This window comes from Balaenoptera ricei, chromosome 16 (genome assembly GCF_028023285.1).
Source record: "Balaenoptera ricei isolate mBalRic1 chromosome 16, mBalRic1.hap2, whole genome shotgun sequence".
NCBI lineage: Eukaryota > Metazoa > Chordata > Mammalia > Artiodactyla > Balaenopteridae > Balaenoptera > Balaenoptera ricei.
Window position 1 is genome coordinate 109,277,591 of NC_082654.1, and position 20,812 is coordinate 109,298,402.

The window sequence follows — 20,812 nt, forward strand, 5'->3', positions numbered from 1 at the left end:
TATGTTTTGTTCATTGTGGATTCTTCTTTAATTTATCCTGCTTATGATTCACCAGAATTCTTAAATCTCTGATCAGTGTCTTTCATCAGTTATGGTAAATAGTCAAATATTATCTCATCAAATATTCATTATGCTTCAGTCTCTCTCCCTTTTTTCTGGAATTCTGATTAGATATATATTATATCTTCTTACTCCATCCTTCACATCTCTGCATCTCTGTTTCATATTTCCTAATTTTTTGTCTATCAGTGTTGCATTCTGGATACTTTCTTCTGTCTTGATCTTTCAGTTCACTAATTCTCTCTTCAGAGGTATCTAATCTCGTGTGTGTGTGTGTGTGTGTGTGTGTGTGTGTGTGTGTGTGTTTACTTTAATTGCTTCATTTTGTTTGTTTAGGAAGGACTCTCTGGTTCTCTTTCAAACATTCTGGATCATTTGATATATTTTCTGTTGTCTATAAATTTTAAGCCTTTTACTTCTTTAAACACAGTAAGTAGAGTTGTTTCAAATCTACATCTGATCGTTCCAATATCTGAAGTGTTTGCAAACCTATTTCTGCTGGTTCTTTGTTTTTCTGTGTAGTTTTAAATTTTTTATTGAAAGCTGCTCATATCCCTTAGAAAATTGGTTTTGGGAATGCTTGGAGACCTAGGAGGAAGGAATCCTTTAGAGAGGATTCATGTGTTTTCGTTTTTGTTTTTTTGTCATGAGGTATTTCCAGTTGGGGGCCACGTTAAGCTACATTCATAAATTGAGGGGGTTTGTACCATCCAGATGTTAGCACTTGTACTGCAAATCAGTGGAAATGATTCTTTTGTTCAACCTTGGAGCGAGTTTGCTTGCATTCCCCTGGCACTGTGGAGGGTGGAATGGATTCCTTCTGGTTCATTCTTCCACTGAGATTGGACCCTTAGTGTCCCAGCTTGATGAGCAGATGGTCTCCCCTTGGACACCCACTTTGGCAGGCTTGGGCTTTCATTTCTCTTCCCCACAGTTCGAGGGCTGAAAACCAAGGCTCAAGGTCCCCTGGTTAGGCAGATGTGAAGGTTCCCTTTTTCACTTAAATTCTGACTTGATAATTCCTTACTATTTTGTCAGTTTTTTGTCACATTTAAGAAAGATTTTTTCATTTTATTTTATTTTATTGAACTATAGTTGATTTACAATGCCATGTTAATTTCAGGTATACAGCAAAGTGATTCATATATGTATATATGTATTTTTTTCAGAATTTTTCACTTATAGATTATCACAAAGTATTGAGTATAGTTCCCTGTGCTCTACAGTAGGTCCTTGTTTAATATCTATTTTATATATAGTAGTGTGTACATGTTAATCCCATCCTCCTAAGAAAGACTTTTTTGTATTTTATTCAGAATTTTCAGTATTAATCAGAAGAGTTTGGTTATAGTAACTTAATATACCAGAGATGCAAAATACCAGAGATGGAAAAGTATCATTTGATCTCTCCTTCCCCCTCTCTAACTTGGTGTCTGGGGAGGGATTAGCACATGAAATTCTTTTTCACATCCCACTGCTAAAAAACTACTTCAACACCATACACTGAATAATCAATTCTTGATTGTGACATTTAATTTTCACATAATAAATTCATATAATAATTTGTCTCTTTTCTGTGTTTTACTGACTCACTAATCCCATTCTCTAATCTTGGATGAGTCTCATATTTTTTCCTGATTACTCAATCTTTATAATGTACTTTAAACCTCAAAGTGCTAAGTTCCTCTTTCTTATTCTTCTTTTTCAGATTTTTTAAGCTATTATTAACTGCTATACTTCTAAATGAACCTTAGAATTATTTCCCCAAGTTGTGAATATAATTCCTTCAGAACTGTCTTGAACTATAGTAAACCTATAAATTTATTAGAAAGAATTGGCATTTAAGAAATTTCAGCCTTCCCATCCAAAGTCAGGTTATGTCTGTTTATCACCACTTATTCAGAACTTCATTTACATTTTAATAGACCGCTGTAGCTTTCTTTATTTCTGACACTACTTGTTAAAATCATTCTATTATCAACTCATATATTTTGTTGCTATCGTGAGTTCAATCATGTTTTCGTTATATCTTCTATGGTTATTTCTGATATGTTAGAATGCTCTTGTTTTTCTGATTTTTTCTTGTCTCTGGTGGTATTTATGAATTCTCTTACTAATCACAGTCGACTTCAATAAACTCTTCTATGCATTCTATACGTATGCAATAATGTAATCTACACTTTTTTCTCTTTCAGGACTTAACATTAGCCAGAATTTCTAAAACACTATTCAATAAAATTAATGTTTTGTTGCCTATTTTAATGATAAATCCATGCATGTTTAGCCAATAACTCTATTAGCTCTTAGTACACAGAATGTTTTAAATCCACTGTGGCATTTTATGTAACACTTCATGCTCCAACCCTAAAAAGAAGTTTAAGAAGCCCTGATCCAACACTACACACCCAGCAGATTTAGACAGCATGGGGCTGGAAAAATCTATGTGATACAACCAATTGTTTAAAAGAGGCTGTCTGAATAATACAGATAAAAATTAATTTTGTTTGTTTGTTTGTCTCTAGATACAATGAAAGTAACAAATCTGAATGTGATAGCTAGTGGGAAGCAGCCGCATAGCACAGGGAGATGGGCTCGGTGCTTTGCGATGATCTAGAGGGGTGGGATGGGGAGGGTGGGAGGGAGGCTCAAGAGGGAGGGGATATGGGGACATGTGTATGCCTATGGCTGATTCACTTTGCTGTGCAACAGAAACTAACACGGTACTGTGAAGCAATTATACTCCAATAAAGATCTATTAAAAAAAAAAACATTGAAAGTGATGAAAATGAGTGAGGGTACAAATGGAAAGACCATGCTAATAAGGCATATGGAAAAAGACTAACCTGGCAAACCACTAGTGGAAAGTTTATATTTTTATTAACCATTGAACTGTGGTAATAAACTTTGCATGCATAACTTGTGCTGCTCATACAGAATAAACCCACTGACAGAGCTCTGGTTGTCTCCATTTCTAGATCAATGTCCCTTAAAGCACAGTCTGTGGGTCCCCTGAACAGAATCACCTGGGTGGACAGTCTCATAAATATGCAGATCCCCAGGCCCTGCCCCAGGCCAAGTGAATCAGAATAGAAGGAAGGGCTGGAAAACAGATCAAATGAGGCTCCCTAGGGGTTTCTCATATAAACTAAAATGTAAGGGGACAGAGAGAGAGAGAGAGAGAGACAAAGAGAGAATAAGAGAGCCAGAGAGAGACATAAAGAAACAAAATCAGAAACAAGGAGGGAAATTTCCTCCCTGCACTATGACATAAAAGGTATTATACATCAAAATGTAAAAGCTGAACCTGAGAGCCTCGTGAAAATATTATAATTAGATGAGAAGACTTTTCAGAGAGATGAACACACACACATCATATTAAATCACCTACAAGTTATGTGCTCTACATGGTACAAAGCATTTCAAAGTATATTAAAACCAAGTAAGGCAACACCTAACCCATCACGGCTAATCATGCTAATGAAATGTCTGCTAGGCAAATTTCTTGTCAGATTTCATTGTAATTTATACATTATTTTTACTGCAATAAATGAGAAAGCATCTTCATCATTCATGAAATCAAGGAACATTTGTGGGGATAGTTTTTTCAAATATCCATGGGAAACTCTTGGGTAGACTTCGGGCCCCCCAGGACTTTCATAGAAATCGATCTGGGAATGTGAGTTTGATCTCGTCCCTCTAAGTTTCCTGGTATAAATATTAGAGGTCAGGTTGTTGATGCTACATTTGAATGTCAAATGTCTTCTCTGTTATCTGCCATCTCATCAGCTCTGGAAGCTTCACCTCACACCTTGCTTTCAAGTGTATCTCAGCCTTTATGACACAATTACACAGTGCTGAATGTCAATTATACCTCAATAAAACTAGAAGGAAAAAATTAAATTCAGCAATTAACGAACCCTTATTCCTAGTGATTTGTGTTTTCATTCCCTGTGGTGACAAACAAGCCTCAATGCTTTAGCCTGAATTGTAACCACACTCAAAGGCACAGAGGTCTGAGTATGAATTCTTTTAAATGCTATCATGTTGGCTATGAGTCTCGCACATTGTCTCGAAATGGTGGATTGCAAGATAACTCATCTAAATTCAATGGAATGGACTGAGCATCCACTAGGCATGAGGCACAGATACTGTGGAGACCGGGACAAATGAGACATGGCTCCTAGAGGAGCTTGCAATCAATAGCCCATTAACTGCTTTTCCTTTGATCTGTCATTCTTAAAAATACAGGAAAAGCATGGCTGGGAGACAGCAGACTGCTCCAAGCTCAGTACTCGAATGGGAGATCATGTGACCAACGAGCATTGCTTTTCAAACTATTAAGGTTTGGAAGTTGATACCAAAGAGATATACCTGCTCCAAGCCATTTCCCTGGTGAACAGAGAGATAGCATCATTCTTTCACAGCCTTTTCTTTCTTTCTTTCTTCCTTCTTTTCCTCCTTCCTTTTCCTCTCCTGCGCTCCAACCAATATGGTGGCTCCTTCTGCAACATCCCAGACATAAGTCTAAAGCCCAAGCGCCCCTCCCAAGGGATTTACAGATGTCAACCTTGAACCAAAAGACCCAGGAGAGAGTTCCCTGAGCTCAGCACGAGGCTAAGGAGAAGATGTGGAGAGGACAGCGGTAGCGGGGTGGGCAGGGCACATCAAGAATGCAGTTTGGCTGAATGTTTAATTGACAAGCTTTTCTTCACGTCCATCCCACCTGCTGCTTGGGGCCAGCAGTGGGCGGAATTGCCTGAACAGGGCTCATTTGAATATCCAGGCAAACTGCATCACTTGAGGACCAAGTGAGCACCTGTGGCAGGTGTACACAGCATCCACCCTCCAGAGGCTCAAAGGGTCCACGCCGGGCAGGCAGCTCATGGTCTATTCCACACCAAGTCAAGTGGTGCCCCTGCATACATTATACAACACAAGTGTCTCACCACAGAATCTTTCATCTTCTTGGGGAGAGGGTCTGCAGCCAACTCTTCCAGATTTTGATGTAAAAACTTATGAAGCAATCTGCACTGAATAAAGGACCTGAAAATGGAAAAACACACACAGGTTTTACTTTCTAAAATATGTGCCTATTCCAAGGTTTGAGGTAAACAGCTTCACCTTAGACCTCACACTCACAAGTGACAAAAGCCAGCGTGCTCTCCTTTAGATAATTCATAATAAAGAAAAAGAGGTGCATGTTCAAGTGACCACAGAGACAACGGTTGAACTTCAAATTCCATCCTGATTACAGTAAGTCCCCTACATACGAACGAGTTCCGTTCCAAGAGCGTATTCCTAAGTCCAACAAAGTTAGCCTAGGTACCCAACTAACACAATCGGCTATCCAGGACTGTACTGTAATAGGTTTATAATACTTTTCACACAAATAATACATAAAAAACAGACACAAAAAAATAAAGAAAACATGTTTAATCTTACAGTACAGTCCCTTGAAAAGTACAGTAGTCCAGGACAACAGCTGGCATACAGGGGCTGGCATCGAGTGAACAGGCAAGAAGAGGTACTGACTGGGGTGGGGAGAGGACGTGGGAGATGGTAGAGCTGAAGGATCGTACATCAGCAACAGGAGACGGAGGGCAAGCTGCAATTTCACGCACGCCTGACGTGATTGGACACACGAACACACGTTTGCATCTTTGAAAGTTCGCAACTTGAAGGTTCCTGTGTAGGGGACTTACTGTAAAGCTGTTGAGGACCACAGGAGGTATCCGTACCCGCGACTGCCAACAGCTAGCTAAGCTCACGGAGATTCTCTACTTCGGCCAGACCAAAATACAGTACAATATTTGATATGAAAATTTGTGCCATCGACATTTAACCTTTCCCCATTTTCCATGCCTTTCATCTTGCTGTACCTGACAGCCTAAAATTATAACTTTTCTGCCCCCCAAACAGTTATGGTTATCTTAAGTCAATATCTCCCGTAAATGTGGAGAAATTACATGAGATGATTGATTGACTAACTGGATTGATTGACTGGTCCCTGAAACTATGGCATCACATAAAGGGTTTTCAGTTCCAAAGTGCATATTTATCAAAAACTTGAAAGATAACAAATAAAGGGAAGATTGGAAAGTATATTTTCAAGGGACTAAGCGTTATTATTAAACGCCTTTTAAAACTTTGGCACATACTTCACTTTAAATCCAGAGGGCACTGCCATACTAAGAACAAAAAACAACAGAACAGAACTTTTCCTTTCAGAGATGCCAGTCTAGTCTCCCCAGGGTAGCTGCCTGGCATAAAGGCAGCGATGCCACTTTGTGGACCCAGAGAGGGTACTTGTGAAGGTTGGTGCTTCTCATATGACTCACCAAGGGAAAGTCAAAGACAGTGCTTGGGTGCAAGAGGCCATCTGTTCCTGGCCTTGCGAATTTCACTCCAAAAGCACCAGAGCAAAGGTTAAATGTGCCCTAGAACTTGACCCCTGATTTTCATTCATTTCTGGTCAGTCCTGCATTTCTCCCACCATCGCCCAGGGGCCAGCTGGTTTAACGGGGGAAGAGACCAAGCACCATGAGCACCGGATGAGAGAGCACGGCTGCAGGACCAGGGGACGGCTGCGTGTGTGTCTGGTGTGTGTGTCTGTGTTACTCACAGGAGCACAGAGGGGTCGCTGCTCTGTCGGCTCAGATGGTAGGAAAGCGCGACCAAGAGGCCACAGAAGGCTGAAAACAGCGCTGGGGTGTGCTGCGTGCTCCAGGGTTCCTGAGCAAAAGAGCAGAGAGCCAAGTCACTCCACGCCTGGGTGCAAAAGAGCAGGATCGCATTCTAGGAAACGCTTAGCAGGTGTCCCTGAGGTCCAGCTGGACGGACGCGGTGCCCTGTGATCACTCCTGCCAGTGGACATCCAAGCACCTGATGGCTCGCCAGAAACCTTGCCTGTGAATGCACAAGCATTGATTTTGACAAGGGATTGGCGATGGGGGGGGGGGGGGCACATTTGAAACAAACTGTGCATATTTATGAAAATACATTAACTTCACCTTTTCTGAAATTCAGTTTAGGATTTTTATAAGATGTAACATTAAACATGTGTTGCCTCTTTTGAATTAAATATAATAATAATAACATAAAATTGTATTTCTTAATGTTTATTTAATGTTTATTTATTCAAAAGGTAGTAGACATGTCAATATGGCAATAGAGATCCAATCAACTAGTGGACTGAGACCCCATGTAGAAAGAGAAAAATGATCTGAAAGAAAACAGCAAGATACGTCACGATTAATCAGATAGAAGCCCAGATGCCAGTAACCAAGGCACTGTACCCAGGGCGAACAGACGCAGGGAATATGCCTTCCCACAGTGAGCAGCATGGTGACCTGGGACCCAGCTCGTCTTCCAGATACAAGCATCATGCCTTTGTACACAAAGAAGGAAACTTCTATATATCTAGCCTTTCCAACCTCCATCAACAGAATCTGCCAAAAGCTGGGATCTAGAAAAGGACTCCAAGGTTTCTCTCCGAAGATTTGAATCCCTTAACTCACCGAGTGTCTTATTTGAGAAGAACAAATTGTTCATTATGCTTAAAATCAAAAATACAAGTGAAAGAGTCAGGTGTGCTCAGATCACACTTGTAACCGCTCAGATACACTGGAGGAGCTAATGTTACACTGGGTAGAGCGAGGGGTTTTATTTATTTTCACAGGCTTCCCTTTCCTAGATGTTAAAATGCGCCAGTGAAGGTCCAGGGCCTGGGAGAGCAGCACCTGGAAGGAACCAAAGGGACCCAGCCTCTCGGGGGCCGCGGAACCTGTAGCTGGGCAGTCAGGAGGCGGGGCTGGCTCCTTACACACCTTCGGGCGCCCAGCCTCCACCAAGGGCGTCCTCCAAGCTCCCAGATCAGCGCCCCGAGTACTGGCGCAGGGAATCTCCCAGGTCCCCAAGGCACCAGGGCTATATCTGTGATTTTCTGGATTCTTCACCATCTATTTTGCCAACAAGTTCCGGTATTAAAAGCGGTCTCCACTTCCCTCTTGTCTTCCCTTTGGAGTTGCCTTCGGCAAAGCACCCTCCACTTCCTGTGCCCAGGGAGAGGGGCCCTTCCCTTCCCTCATGCCCATGAAGTCCTCCTCTTATTCCACAGACATCGCCTGGTTGGAGGACAGACATCCCCTCTTTTCATTGGTTCCTGCTGCCCTGCCTATAAAGATGCTGAAGTTGCTGGCATCTTTACGAAACTAACACAACACTGTAAATCAACTATACGTCAATAAAATAAGATAAAAGTTTAAAAGGAAAACCAAAAAATTAAAATTAAAAAATTAAAAAAATAAAATTCAAAGGCCCCCTCCCCCCAGTTACCCTGGAAAGCCATGGCGCTCTCTTCTCTCCTTCAGTGCCCGCCAGCCTTGTAAGAGGCTCCTCACCAGCCAATGCATCTGTCACGTGGGGCAGCCCCTCCCCCGCGGGTACAGCACCTCCTCACAGCATGGGCTTCTAGCTGGGCAGACCTGGATTTGAATCCTGGTCCTGCCAGGGATGAGCTGTGTGGCCTTAGCTAAGTTACTTAACATCTCTGAGCACTGTGTTAGTTTCCTCTTCTTTAGAAAGGGAAAATCATACATAGGCAGGGGTTGCTGCAAGGGTACTTTTCTGTACGCTGGGCCATTTTTTTAAGTTTTTGGTATGAGACGGTTCAATGCAGCCCCTTCTTGGTGACTGGTACCCAGGGCTCTGAGCCAGACTGTCCTGGGCTGTTTCCTCTCCGTCATCCCCACAGTCAGCTGGTCCTAATGTGTTACCGATGCATCTTTCAATGCATCTCCAATCTGTCCCTTCCTTTCATTGCATCGTACTGGGTCAGGCATCCACTGCCTTGTTCCGGGGCTACTGCTAATAGCTTCATAGTGGGAAGATCTATGCAATCTCCATATCCCTCCCCACTCCACAGACTCCACGATCACCCTCCACATTACAAAAGAGTGGTCCTCTTCCCATAAAAGGCAAATCAATCACGATTGCCCTTCACTGAGTATTTTTCAGCGATTCCTCATTGCCTACCGAAGAAATCTACTCCACAGGAAGCTACCTAAGCCAATTAGGAGCCGGCCCTAGTTCAACTTTTAAGCCTCCTTCTGCACATTTAGTAGATGCACAGCAGCAAAACCATAAAGATGTGTTGCTTCCTGGCCCCCTGCCTTCACACACAAAGTTGCATCTGCCCAGAGAGCTCTTCCACTCTGACCCCAGTCCACTCCCCTCTGCCTGGTGAACTCCTACCCATGCTTCAGTGCCCAGTATAAGAAGCCCCACCTGCCTGGTGCTGTCTCCCTGATTTCCCAGGCAGATAGAAGCTCTCCCCTTGCCTCAGAACCATCGTTAAACACGTTTACTTCAGCATTTAAGATATCTCACTCCTCTTATGGGCATGGGTAGGACTTGCCCCCTCTGGACTCCCTGTGGAGGGGCAGTTTGCATCTCTTCCCTGTACTTGGCACCAATGTTAGCACATCAACCTATCCTTGAGAGAATGAGGTTTCAGTTTTCATGATTACACCAGTCCGTCTTCTATGACCTGCGTGGAAAAAAATGTTTCAGCAAGAAAAGAGGATGAAGAAATTAAGTACCTTAGATCAAATGAGGATCAGGCAGTGAAATGCCACAGAAATGATTAGACTATTAGAGGGAAGGTATCTCATGACCTGAAAACTAATTTTTTCATTCAAACAGCACCCCCAATAACAGACAATTTATTCTGGAACTTGGGAATTTTATTCTTTCTTGAAAGTTCATTCATGAAACATTTACTGGCCACTTCCTACGTGTCAGGCACCAAGGAGCACACATCTGAGGAGGACAGCACAGGTGTCTGGGGAGGGAAGAACATAAGTAATTGCAATAAGGTGTGACAGGTGATGGACAGTGAGGTGCCTGGTGCTGGGTGCTCACCAGGCAGGAAGCAGAGGCTCCAGTGAGTCCAGGGATTGGCGTTTAAGTGGAGCCCCGCACAGAAGAAATGTGGAGAACACAGTCCTTCCCCTGTAGGGGGCTTCTCGAGGACCAAGCTGGGCTCTGGGGTGCTGTGCGTGGATGGAGCTGACCCCAGCCATCCTCCCGTTTGCTCCTCCTCTCCCTGCTCCGGACACCCACCTGCAGCTTCTCCCCTTTCATTTCATACTTGGCTGTTACAAAAACACAGCCAAAAAGTTTTCCGAAAGAGAAAAACCTGCTAAGTGCTATTTCCTCCCACTGATTCCTCTGCGTTTGCCTCTGCTGCATGTTTTATTCACAATTTCGTGAAGATGGAGGGCTTCCTTTTACATGCAGCCCATAAAAAATGCAAACACTAGAAAAAAATCACTATGAGAAGGATTTAGTAGCCATGACCATGGAAATAATGGTCCCTGCACGGAACAAAGAAAAAGTCAGGGGAATACGCATCGGCGGAAGTGAATTCCAGGCTCATCACTTCCTGGAATGAGTGATTCTGTGGAAGGGACTTAACTGCTCATTGGCTCAGCTTCTGCTTCTGTAAAAAAGGTGACAATGACACCCTTCTTGAAATATTGCTGCAATGCCTTGATGAGATTTGAAATGGCCTTGCACACTGCAAAGCAGTATGTCGATGTTAGTTTTTTATTAATTGGAAAAGAAAGAGCGCCCATGAGGGATGGTCTTTGCAGAGAATAAATTAAAGCCAAACTAAATATATTTAAATAATTAAGTTTACCTACTTTGATTCACCCAATACCCCTTATATCTAATTCGTCTCTCATTTATTCTCTACTTAATTAAATCTCTGCAGTACAAACGTGAAAGGACAGCTACCCCTCCTAGTACTTAGGGACCCTCCCTCTTTACCTACTAAAATATTAGTTGGTAGAAAAGGGAACAGGAGGTAAAAATATCTAATGGGAAACAGATATTTTCCCACTGGGGCTAGAGGAGAGGGACGTTGTCCCCCTTCCTTCTACTTCCCAGCATTTATCTCTGCTTGTGACTACAGATCTGTATAAAGACTGTATGATTAACCCGTGATCTTTCCAATGGTCAAGCTCGTTGACAGGAGGGACTCGTCTGTTTCACCCCAGTGTATTCTGAACACCTTGTGCAGGGTCCAGGCCCTGAAAGGCCCTTGCTAAATATGTATGAACTGATGCCCTGGATTTGAGCAACCATTACTGCCTTACTCTATGATGCAGACCTAAGAAGGGAACTGCACAGATCATTTTATTTAGGTATCTTCAAGACACAGAAGGTTGGTCTTTCCCAGTGCAGAGCAGTAGTTAAAAGCATGGGCTCTGGCTAGGACTGCCAGCTTCAATCCCAACTCTGCTGATTATTAGCACAAAGATACTATGCAAGCTTTTAAGCCTCAGTTTCCTTATCTTAGCTAATACCCCTTAGGGTTGGTGGAAATATTATATGAAATATTGTGTGTAAAATACTTAGTAGCCAGTCTAAAATGCTCAATAAATGTTTGCTATGACTATATGCTTTACTAAGATACTGTCTCAGTGGATTCAGGCTGCTATAACAAAATATCATAGACATATGATATCATAAACAGCAGAAATGTACTGCTCACAGCTCTGGAGGCTGGGAAGGCCAAGATAAGGTGCCAGCAGATTTGGTGCCTGGTGAGAATCCACCTTCTGGTTCACAGCTGGCATATCTTCATATAATGGAAGGGGAGAGGGCGTTTTTCTGGCCTGTTTCAGAAGCGCACTAATACCAATCACGAGGGTGCCATCCTCATGACCCAATCACCTTCCAAAGGCCCCACCTCTTAATACCATCACCTTTGGGGTTAGGATTTCAACATATGAATTTAGGGGAACACAAACATGCAGACCAGAGCAGATACATAAGAGGACTGAGGACTGCAACAAAATCACATTTCCTGAAAAGAATTAGAATTGACCTTAAGTATGGTCCTTCTCTGAGAGTCCAAGAGAAAAACAATGACTTCTGTAGATTCCTTATATCCTTCTGTTTCTGTACTACAGACAGAAAATAAGAAAACAGGAAGTCTTCTACAAAATGCAAATCTGACCTTGCCAAGATATTGATATTATTATGTCAAGTTGCACAATCTGAACTGACAGACCTTATTAGGGATAGTTCTCATTTGTTATTTTAATCTGTTGCATTCCTTCTGCTGTCTGTCCTGTATTAGTAAAAGTCTACATTCATCCTTCCATACATGTGATTCCTTTGAGCATAACCAACAGCTTCAATATAAATTGTTAGACATGAATGAACAGCACTGTGGCCGCAGGGACAGGACAGAAGGAATGAATATTTTCTTCAACAATGTAAAAGTGAGGTGACGCCAGAATGGCGTACTTCTTCTTCCAAGAAGAAGCGTGGGGTGAAGGATTGCAAGGAATCCATATTCCAGGTGTGGCGTTGTGTGTTTTCTCCCTCAACCTCAGATCTTCACACAACTCTTTCTTAGAAAGAACCAGGGCTCACCTGAGCTTGTGCAGATTGTAAAAAGGCAGACCACCAGGATCTTCTTAGGCTTACTACTGGAAATACCCTCAAGCTCCAAGTTCTTAACGTTGTTCATTTTTTCAACAGATACAGATACATAATATATAAAATAGGAGGCAAATTTCTCAGGGAAGCAAGGATAGGAAGGACTATTTGGATATACACATGAGTTATTTTTTCGTGTTTAGAATGCCAAAGTTTGCAAAACCATGTTATCTTCAGGAAAGATTATTCTAGATTTGTAAGAGATCTCATAACTGAGCCAACCTCACCCCTTGACCAAATTATTGGTCAAGTAAGAAGACAGGGAGAATGGAAAAGACTTACCAAAGATGGCAAGACCGACCAAGCCCTGGTTCAGTGCACTGTATCTTACACCTCCCTAAATACTTGTACACCTCACTGTGCACAGTATGTGGACATCTCATGACTTTCCATTTAAAAGGCTTGGTGCAGTGGTTAAGAATCCTCCTGCCAATGCAGGGGACACGGGTTCAATCCCTAGTCCAGGAAGATCCCACACGCTGCAGAGCAACTAAGCCTGTGCACTGCAACTACTGAGCCTGCGCTCTAGAGCCCGTGAGCCACAACTACTGAGCCCACATGCCACAACTACTGAGCCCATGTGCCCCAACTACTAAGCCCGTGTGCTGCAACTACTGAAGCCTGTGCACCTAGAGCCCGTGCTCCGCAACAAGAGAAGCCACTGCAATAAGAAGCCTGTGCACCACAATGAAGAGTAGCCCCTGTTTGCCGCAACTAGAGAAAGCCCGCATGCAGCCACGAAGACCCAACACAGCCAAAATAAATAAATAAATAAATAAATAAATAAATAAATAAATAACAAATAAAAATTAAAAGGCTTGGGATCACTATAAATTAGAAGTTTCCAGCTTTACAGGCTGTTTCATTCAAGTATCATCCCCCACTCAATAGTGCTAGACATCTTTTCAGTTAACTGCCTGGGCTGGGGTTTGTTGTAACACATGGTAGGGTGATAGCCCAGAGGAAGAAGTCATCTGAGAGGAGCTCAGAGGAAGCTCCATGAAGGACTGAGTAAGGAGCTGGATTGTAAAAGTGATTGGGAATGAACTTGGGAAGAGAATATTCCAACTCATGCAAGGGTAAAATGCTTCGATGCTGCATGACCCTGCATTCAAGCATGGCCTGGATATGCTGCAGGATGGGTACGGCTGGGTGCAGTTCTAAAGGTACCACTGTTAAGCATATAGATATACAGATAAAAGAATGGGAAATAGTTAAGCATGAAGAAAATACACTGAAAGGAAATGACCTTTATGGTTTATCAACCCGTAATTCTCTGCACTGGGAAGAGAGGCAGCTGGGCGCCATCGACTCTGAAGATAAAACTAAAGGAAATAAGCTTCAGCATCAGCAAGGGAATCTGGATGTAATTTAAGGAAGAACTTCCTGACATTGATGATTCAATAAAGTACAATTAGGAAAATATTAGCATTTCCTTTTTCCAAATTATTTCAAAACACAGATATTTTCCATGGAGAGGTAAGAGACAAGCTCGCCTGAGAAAGAAGGAAGGAAGAGAAACTTGATGAAAGCTTTTCTCCTTACGCTTTCATTGTGTAGGAACATATTACTGTTTTAACATCTCTGCAATTTAACACACACACAACTAAATAAACAAACTGAGAACAAGAAGGAACTCTTCAGAATCATTCTACAGAATTAAGATTTAGGGTGGGGGGGAACACAGCAAGATAAAATGGCTTTGTCCCTTTTTTCCATTCCTTTCTCCTTAATCTCCCGATCCCTCTCCAGGCTGTTCAGTCCTAAGTCACCCCACCTGCGTCCCCCCTCCAGGGCCTAAGCCTGTCTCCCTGCCCAGGCTCCTTGGGCAGGTGTGCCCTGCACAGGAGGCAATCCTGTAAAAGACCAACAGGGAGAGCCTTCCCCGGTGGCGCAGTGGATAAGAGTCTGCCTGCCAACGCAGGGGACACGAGTTCAAGCCCTGGTCCGGGAAGATCTCACATGCCACAGAGCAACTAAGCCCGTGTGCCACAACTACTGAGCCTGTGCTCTAGAGCCCGGGAGCCACAACCACTGAGCCCACGAGCCACAACTACTGAGCCCACATGCCACAACTACTAAGCCCACATGCCACAACTACTGAAGCCCGCGAGCCTAGAACTCGCACTCTGCAACAAGAGAAGCCACTGCAATGAGAAGCCTGTGCACTGCAACGAAGAGTAGCCCTCGCTTGCCACAACTAGAGAAAGCCCACGCACAGCAACGAGGACCCAACGCAGCCAAAAATAAATAAAATTAAATATTAAAAAAAAGAAGACCAACAGGGAGGTTGATGGGACTTTCTCCAGCCGCAGGAGCACCTAGGAACCAAACTTCTAGCAGGAGTTGAGCTTGCTGAGTCAGAAATACAGTAAAAAAAATGCATTTGAGGATGTTTTTATTTTCATTTTTATTTTGGGATAAAGAAGAAAATGTTGACACTTGAGGAAGAAGAGAACCACTGACCTGAAGAGAGATTCTGAAACGAAATGATCAAAAGCACTGGGTGTCTTATCTGAAAGGTTTAGTTCAGTGCTCAGTCTATTTCTGCAAAGAGAAGCAGAAAGGAAGAGAGGAAGTACTGACTGACATTTCTAGTGGATTTTTTAAAAGAACTTTCATATTTTAAGCATCCATGTATTGACATTAGTCTTGAATTTTACTATATACATATAATTTATTTACTCAGACACATATGCACACAAATACATATTTTATTTTTGGAGAGAGATAAGGTTTTAAACAATCTATCACCCACTGATAATGAAGTATATACCATGTGACAGTGTGCTTAAAATTAACATCCCTAATTGCTTTGAGAGGCGTCTCATGGGTCCCTGAGTTGAGAGTGATATGGATAGATGAGTGCTGGCCTCATAAAACTCCCACAGGTTTTGAAATATTTTTATGAGGTAGAAATAAAACTGTCTAATAGTCCTACAATTCTGTGGTAGATTTCATATGCATTTGGGAATTCTTTTGATGAAAATACACAGGGAAGTTCAGCTTTGTATAAAAGTACTTTCTGAAGAGAATCCTAGTTTCAGCATTTTTTCCCTTCAAAATTTTAGACATCTCTATGATGGAATTTACAGGGCAAACTACCTGAGGGTTTGGTTATAAAGGGAATGCAAATGGACCAAGTTCTCACTTTGCTATGCCCTGCATATCAGATTCACACACTTTCTTTTAAGGGAAAAGCAATGGATTTTTCTGAGCCCATTAAATATCCAGGCATTTCTGAATCCAGGTTTCCATACATCCTAAGATAAGATCCAGATCATATCACCTTCTCTCTGATATAAGTCCTACTTCTAGGACTATTTCAACATGAATCTTATACTTAAGTAAAAGGAGATCTGTGCCCTTGAAGCTCCAGAACTCAGCAAGATCAGATGTGTCTCCCAGTCTTGTACTCTGTACTCCGTTCATAGTTCACGGCCATGGGTCACCAGGTGGCCGGCCGGCACTTGCAAACATGCACCGGGCACCCTCGGGGCTCCTCAGCACCCAGTGCTCACCCTGTAGCAGCCCCAGCTGACATTCCTGGTAGACCCTAGACACCCAGAGGGGCAGCCCCATGGCCTATCACTGAGCCTAATTCACAGCAGTCAGTCAGTATGTGTTCAGTAAATAAACGAATGATCAGTATAACAGATAGGATGAATAAGACTTCACTGTCTACTAAAAGTAGGTTTTCCTTACCTCATACTCTTCCTTCATTTTGCTGAAAAAGCAGCATATGCTTACGATTCAAGACTATTTTACTGGGAATTCCCTGGTGGTCCAGTGGTTAGGACTCCACGCTTCCGCTACAGGGGGCACGGGTTCGATCCCTGGTCGGGGAACTAAGACCCCTCGTGCCGTACGGTGCGGCCAGTGAAATGAAATAAAATAAAATAACTAAAATGCTAGATTAAAAAAAGACTGTTTTACTTTTTGGAATAGGTATCGGGGGAAAATTAGCTCATTCACTAGCAAGAGAGACTGACAGGTACCATCCAAACCTACCTGACAGGCACCATCCAACATAGATGGATATAGATAAATAAGCGCGCGCACACACACACTCACACACACACACACACACACACACACACACGAACTTTTTGGAAAATGCTGCCATTTACCTTCCGTCTCATACCCTTCTTCTCAGTTATCTGCATTTACTCAATCCAAAGTTTATACAGCATCTTTTATGTAACACTGGACCTTTAGCAGAATATGAAAAGAAGCATATATAAACCATAGTCATGACCTTCAGGAGTTCATGATGAAACTGGGGGTGAAGAAAAGTACACACAAAGAACAACAACAATAATAGTACCGATGTATCGAGCAACGGCTTGACTGGCCACTTTACATGCACTGTCACAGTCAGATTATAGCAAACCTTCAAGGCAGGGATTGCTCATTTTAAACATTAGGAAACCGAGGGTTTTACTGTACTAGTTATTGTGGGAGTATCTATTTCCCACAGAACTGATTATATTCAGGATAAATAAGTATTGACATGAACACCAAAAGGACAATATTGCCCATGGACTTTGGAAGGAAGATAAACTTCTGCTGGCATGGCTAGGACAAGCATGGTCCTCCATCTCTACTGGGACCACCACTGCTCGTACTGCAGGCCTGGAATTCTCTTGTCCACCCAACTTCCCCACTCCAAATTGGACAGCCACTGAATCCTACCAATACTGATTCCACTACATATCTTGGATTTGACCCTTTCAAACTCTGTGCTTCCTGCCCAAACCCGACTCCAGATCTTACTTTACTCAGCAATTGCGATTCCATTTTGAACAACTGAGGTATCATTCTTCTTCCTGTTTTCCCCCCAAATCAGTGTCCACTGCCGCTGTCAAAGGCATCCAACTCTAGCTTGAGGATCCTGACAATCCAGTGTTAACTGGGTTTGGAGATCAACTGCACGTGTTTAACTTTCTAGGAAGGGAATGTGACCGAAAGTACTCACTGCCCATCCAACATCCATCTGCCCTTCTTCCCCACCAGTCATCGCTTCCTTACTAGCTGTTCAGGCAGCTAAAAGACTTGTAATTCCCATCCCCTTGCAGCTAGAAGTGACATGGTTCTAGCCATAAAATATAATCTGGAGTCTAGCGTAATAAAAGTGAATGAAAACTTGGATTTCGTTTTCAGACGTATTACTATTAGCATTATCACCATTATGGTTCATCAACATCATCACCATCAACTAAGAATGCTAATAATAATTTCCACTTGAATTTGCTTTCTACTGCAGTGTAACAAATCCTCACAAACAGTGGCTTAAACAACACAAAGTATGATCTCACAGTGTCCTGCATCAGCCATCTGGGCGTGACCGGCTCCTCTGCTCGGGGTCTCACCAGGCTGAATTCACAGTGTTGCCCAGGGCTGCAGTCTTACCTGAGCCTTGAGTCCTCTTCCAACCTCACTTCTGGCTGGCAGAATTCAGTTTCTTGCAGCTATAGGACTGAATTTTCTTGCTGACTTTGCTGGGATCTGCTCCAGATCTGAGAGGCCATCCTTATGATGTGTGGTCCTCTCCATAGGCTATTTGCAACACAGCTGTTTACTCCTTCAAGGCCACGGGGACGGTGTCTGCTGTTTCTTCTGTCTCTGACCTCTAGTTCTTCTTTTAAAGGGCCTGTCTGATTAGGTCAGACCCATCCAGATAATCTCTCTTTTGATTGACTTAAAGCTAACTGATTAGGGACCTTAATTACACCTCAAAATCCTTCCACCTTTGCCAGATGATGTAACCTAATTACAAGAGGGACACCCTATCATACTCACAGGTCCTGCCCACACTCAAGGGGCAGAAATTATACAGGGTGGGCACACCAGGGGGCAGGGGTCTTGGGGCAATCTCAGAATCCTGCGCACCACACCATTTAATGAAAACCCTTGAGCTAGACACTTTATATATATTATCAATTTAATTTCATTCACTTCTGACAACATTCATATGAAGTAGGTATTACTAATCCATTTTACAATTGAAAAAAAAAAAAACAATGTGAATTAGCCATGTGCCTTTAGGCAAATAACGTCAGCACTCTGGGCTCACATTCACCACTGGAATATAGAAATGCTATTATCTTCCTTATGTATTACATGGAGCTATAATAAAGGGCAAATGAGAAAACACTTGGGAAATTATTCCGAAAATTAAAGTACCATCGATCTGCAAAGTATCTTATATGCCTGCGAACGGTTCTTTTGCCTAGAAAAATATATTTATACTTCAAATGTGCTAGGGAGGATGGCACAGAAGTGAGATTTTTGAAAAGACACAAGATCTGGGATCTGCGATGTGTGATGTTAAGTCACTTAATCGCTCTCTGGACCTCCATTTCCTCATTTTAAGTAATAAAATGAAGGGTTTGGGACAGGGGATATGTAAGGTCTATTTCAGAACTAAAACTATTCTAGAACTATGAGTTTGTTTTATATTTATATTAGATTTTAAGACCTGAATGCATGGGAAATGCCATTGTTTTAGCTGCAACCCTGTAGTACCTAGAAGAATATGGGGAAAACTCTCCCATAGCAGTTGTTAACGATGCTTGGGAAACATTAAATTATAATAATTTACCTCAACCTCTGGATGCCCTTGCCATCAATAAAATAGAATCTCTTTATAAGGGATAATAAGCAATAGAAATCATGGTTTATCCAGACATATAGAAAGCCCAGCTAATTAACTACTGAGCCATTTCTCTAGGGAGCAAATATTCTGGTTGTTTCTGTACATCACTTGACAGTGATTTAGTAGTTAAGTAGTTAAGTCAATGAGGGAGTCCATTTACATGCTACTTGCTACCATCCTGGATGAGTCAAAAAGAATATGAAATTAAAAGAGGAATAAAATTTCTTCCCCTAATTCATATTCCAGAGAGCAAAATTAAATGCCAGTCCCTCAATCTGCTTCTATCAAGTGAGAATAATAAAAATCAAGGATGTAAATACATATCAAGACCCAGATAGAGAAACACATCTCTGGGAAGGCAGCTGACATGCTGAAATTGTTCACAAGGGCCCATCAATCCATCACGGCGCAGCAGAGATAAAAGGAAAAAAAAAGTCAATTCTAGGAGCGAAAAGTGTAAGCATAAAAGTCATAAACAAAAGCGTCGTTAAACAAGAACTGGAATCACAGCCCTGGATAAGTATGTTAAGTTGAAGGTGGGTGAGCTTCTCTTTTTTCCTAAGGATGCCCTTGCCAATTTGTTAAACACATTCATTCAATTCACAGCATTTAATAGGCGCTGTTTTTTAAAGTGGAGAGTCTATCTGAGACCTTTAGAAAACTCAGGACTTACAAATGATAAGGGAGAAATGCAAACTGCTCTATTTTTAACTAAAAGGTGTTTCAAAATATAGATAGAACGTTAAGATTCTCTAACAACGGATCCTACTATTTACCACAAGTGATGCTTGTTCTGTGCTCAGCAAGGAAGTCAGTACCTCTTTGAGATTAAATAAATCTTTCAAAGCACCCCAGTTTCACCTGGTAAAAAGCCTGTTTCAACACATAAGTAAACCCCAGAGCCTCTGAAGTGTTCAGTCCCATCACAGAGTTGGCAGCATGCTTTCAAAGCGGAATCTATTAACTCTTATCCAACAGTGACTTACGCCAATGGCAGGCCATAAATAGAAAAGAAAACAGAAATAAAAGTCTCAGCCCAGGATAGTAAATAGATTTTATCTCTTGGACCAGCTCTGATCAGTTGGTACTGGCTGCCTGTACTACTGTCTGGGCATCGCGGAGCCCTGCTGACCTCAGTGAGAAAAAATGCTGTGATCAACTAGCAACGTCTGCTATGAGGAGGGAGTCGGACTTGGGGAGGTGAGGGAATGACAGCATCTGTCCCACAGCTACGTAAAAACCAAACAAACTTCTTCTTGAATACCAGATTCTTCAACAGCTTCCAAAACCCTCTAAGAATTTTGCAAGAAAAAGTCATTTAACAATCCCAGGAGCGTACATTACTTTTGATAATGAGCCTTTAACACTTGTAAACAGAATTCCCTGGCGGTCCAGTGATTAGGATTTGGCACTTTGCCTGTGGTGGGGGGCCCCGGGTTCGATCCCTGGTCGGGGAACTAAGATCCTGCAAGCCGTGCAGCGTGGCAAAAAAAAAAAAAAAACACTTGTCATACGAAATGGGTTTTTCAGAACATACACCTTCTCCTTTAGGAATTAATCTAAGAAGTCCCATGAGTT

General features: G+C 42.3%; 1 protein-coding gene across 6 annotated transcripts in view; it reads right to left on the reverse strand.

Moving 5' to 3' along the window:
• PCNX2 (pecanex 2) overlaps positions 1-20,812 on the reverse strand; it is a 305,993-nt gene that overhangs the window by 161,150 nt on the left and 124,031 nt on the right. For all 6 annotated transcript variants that reach the window (XM_059900886.1, XM_059900885.1, XM_059900884.1 and 3 more), the window contains 2 exons: positions 6,683-6,792; positions 5,007-5,103 (listed from right to left, as the gene is read on the reverse strand). In XM_059900886.1, the coding sequence (XP_059756869.1) occupies positions 5,007-5,103; positions 6,683-6,792 (207 nt within the window). The remainder of the gene's footprint in view (positions 1-5,006; positions 5,104-6,682; positions 6,793-20,812) is intronic.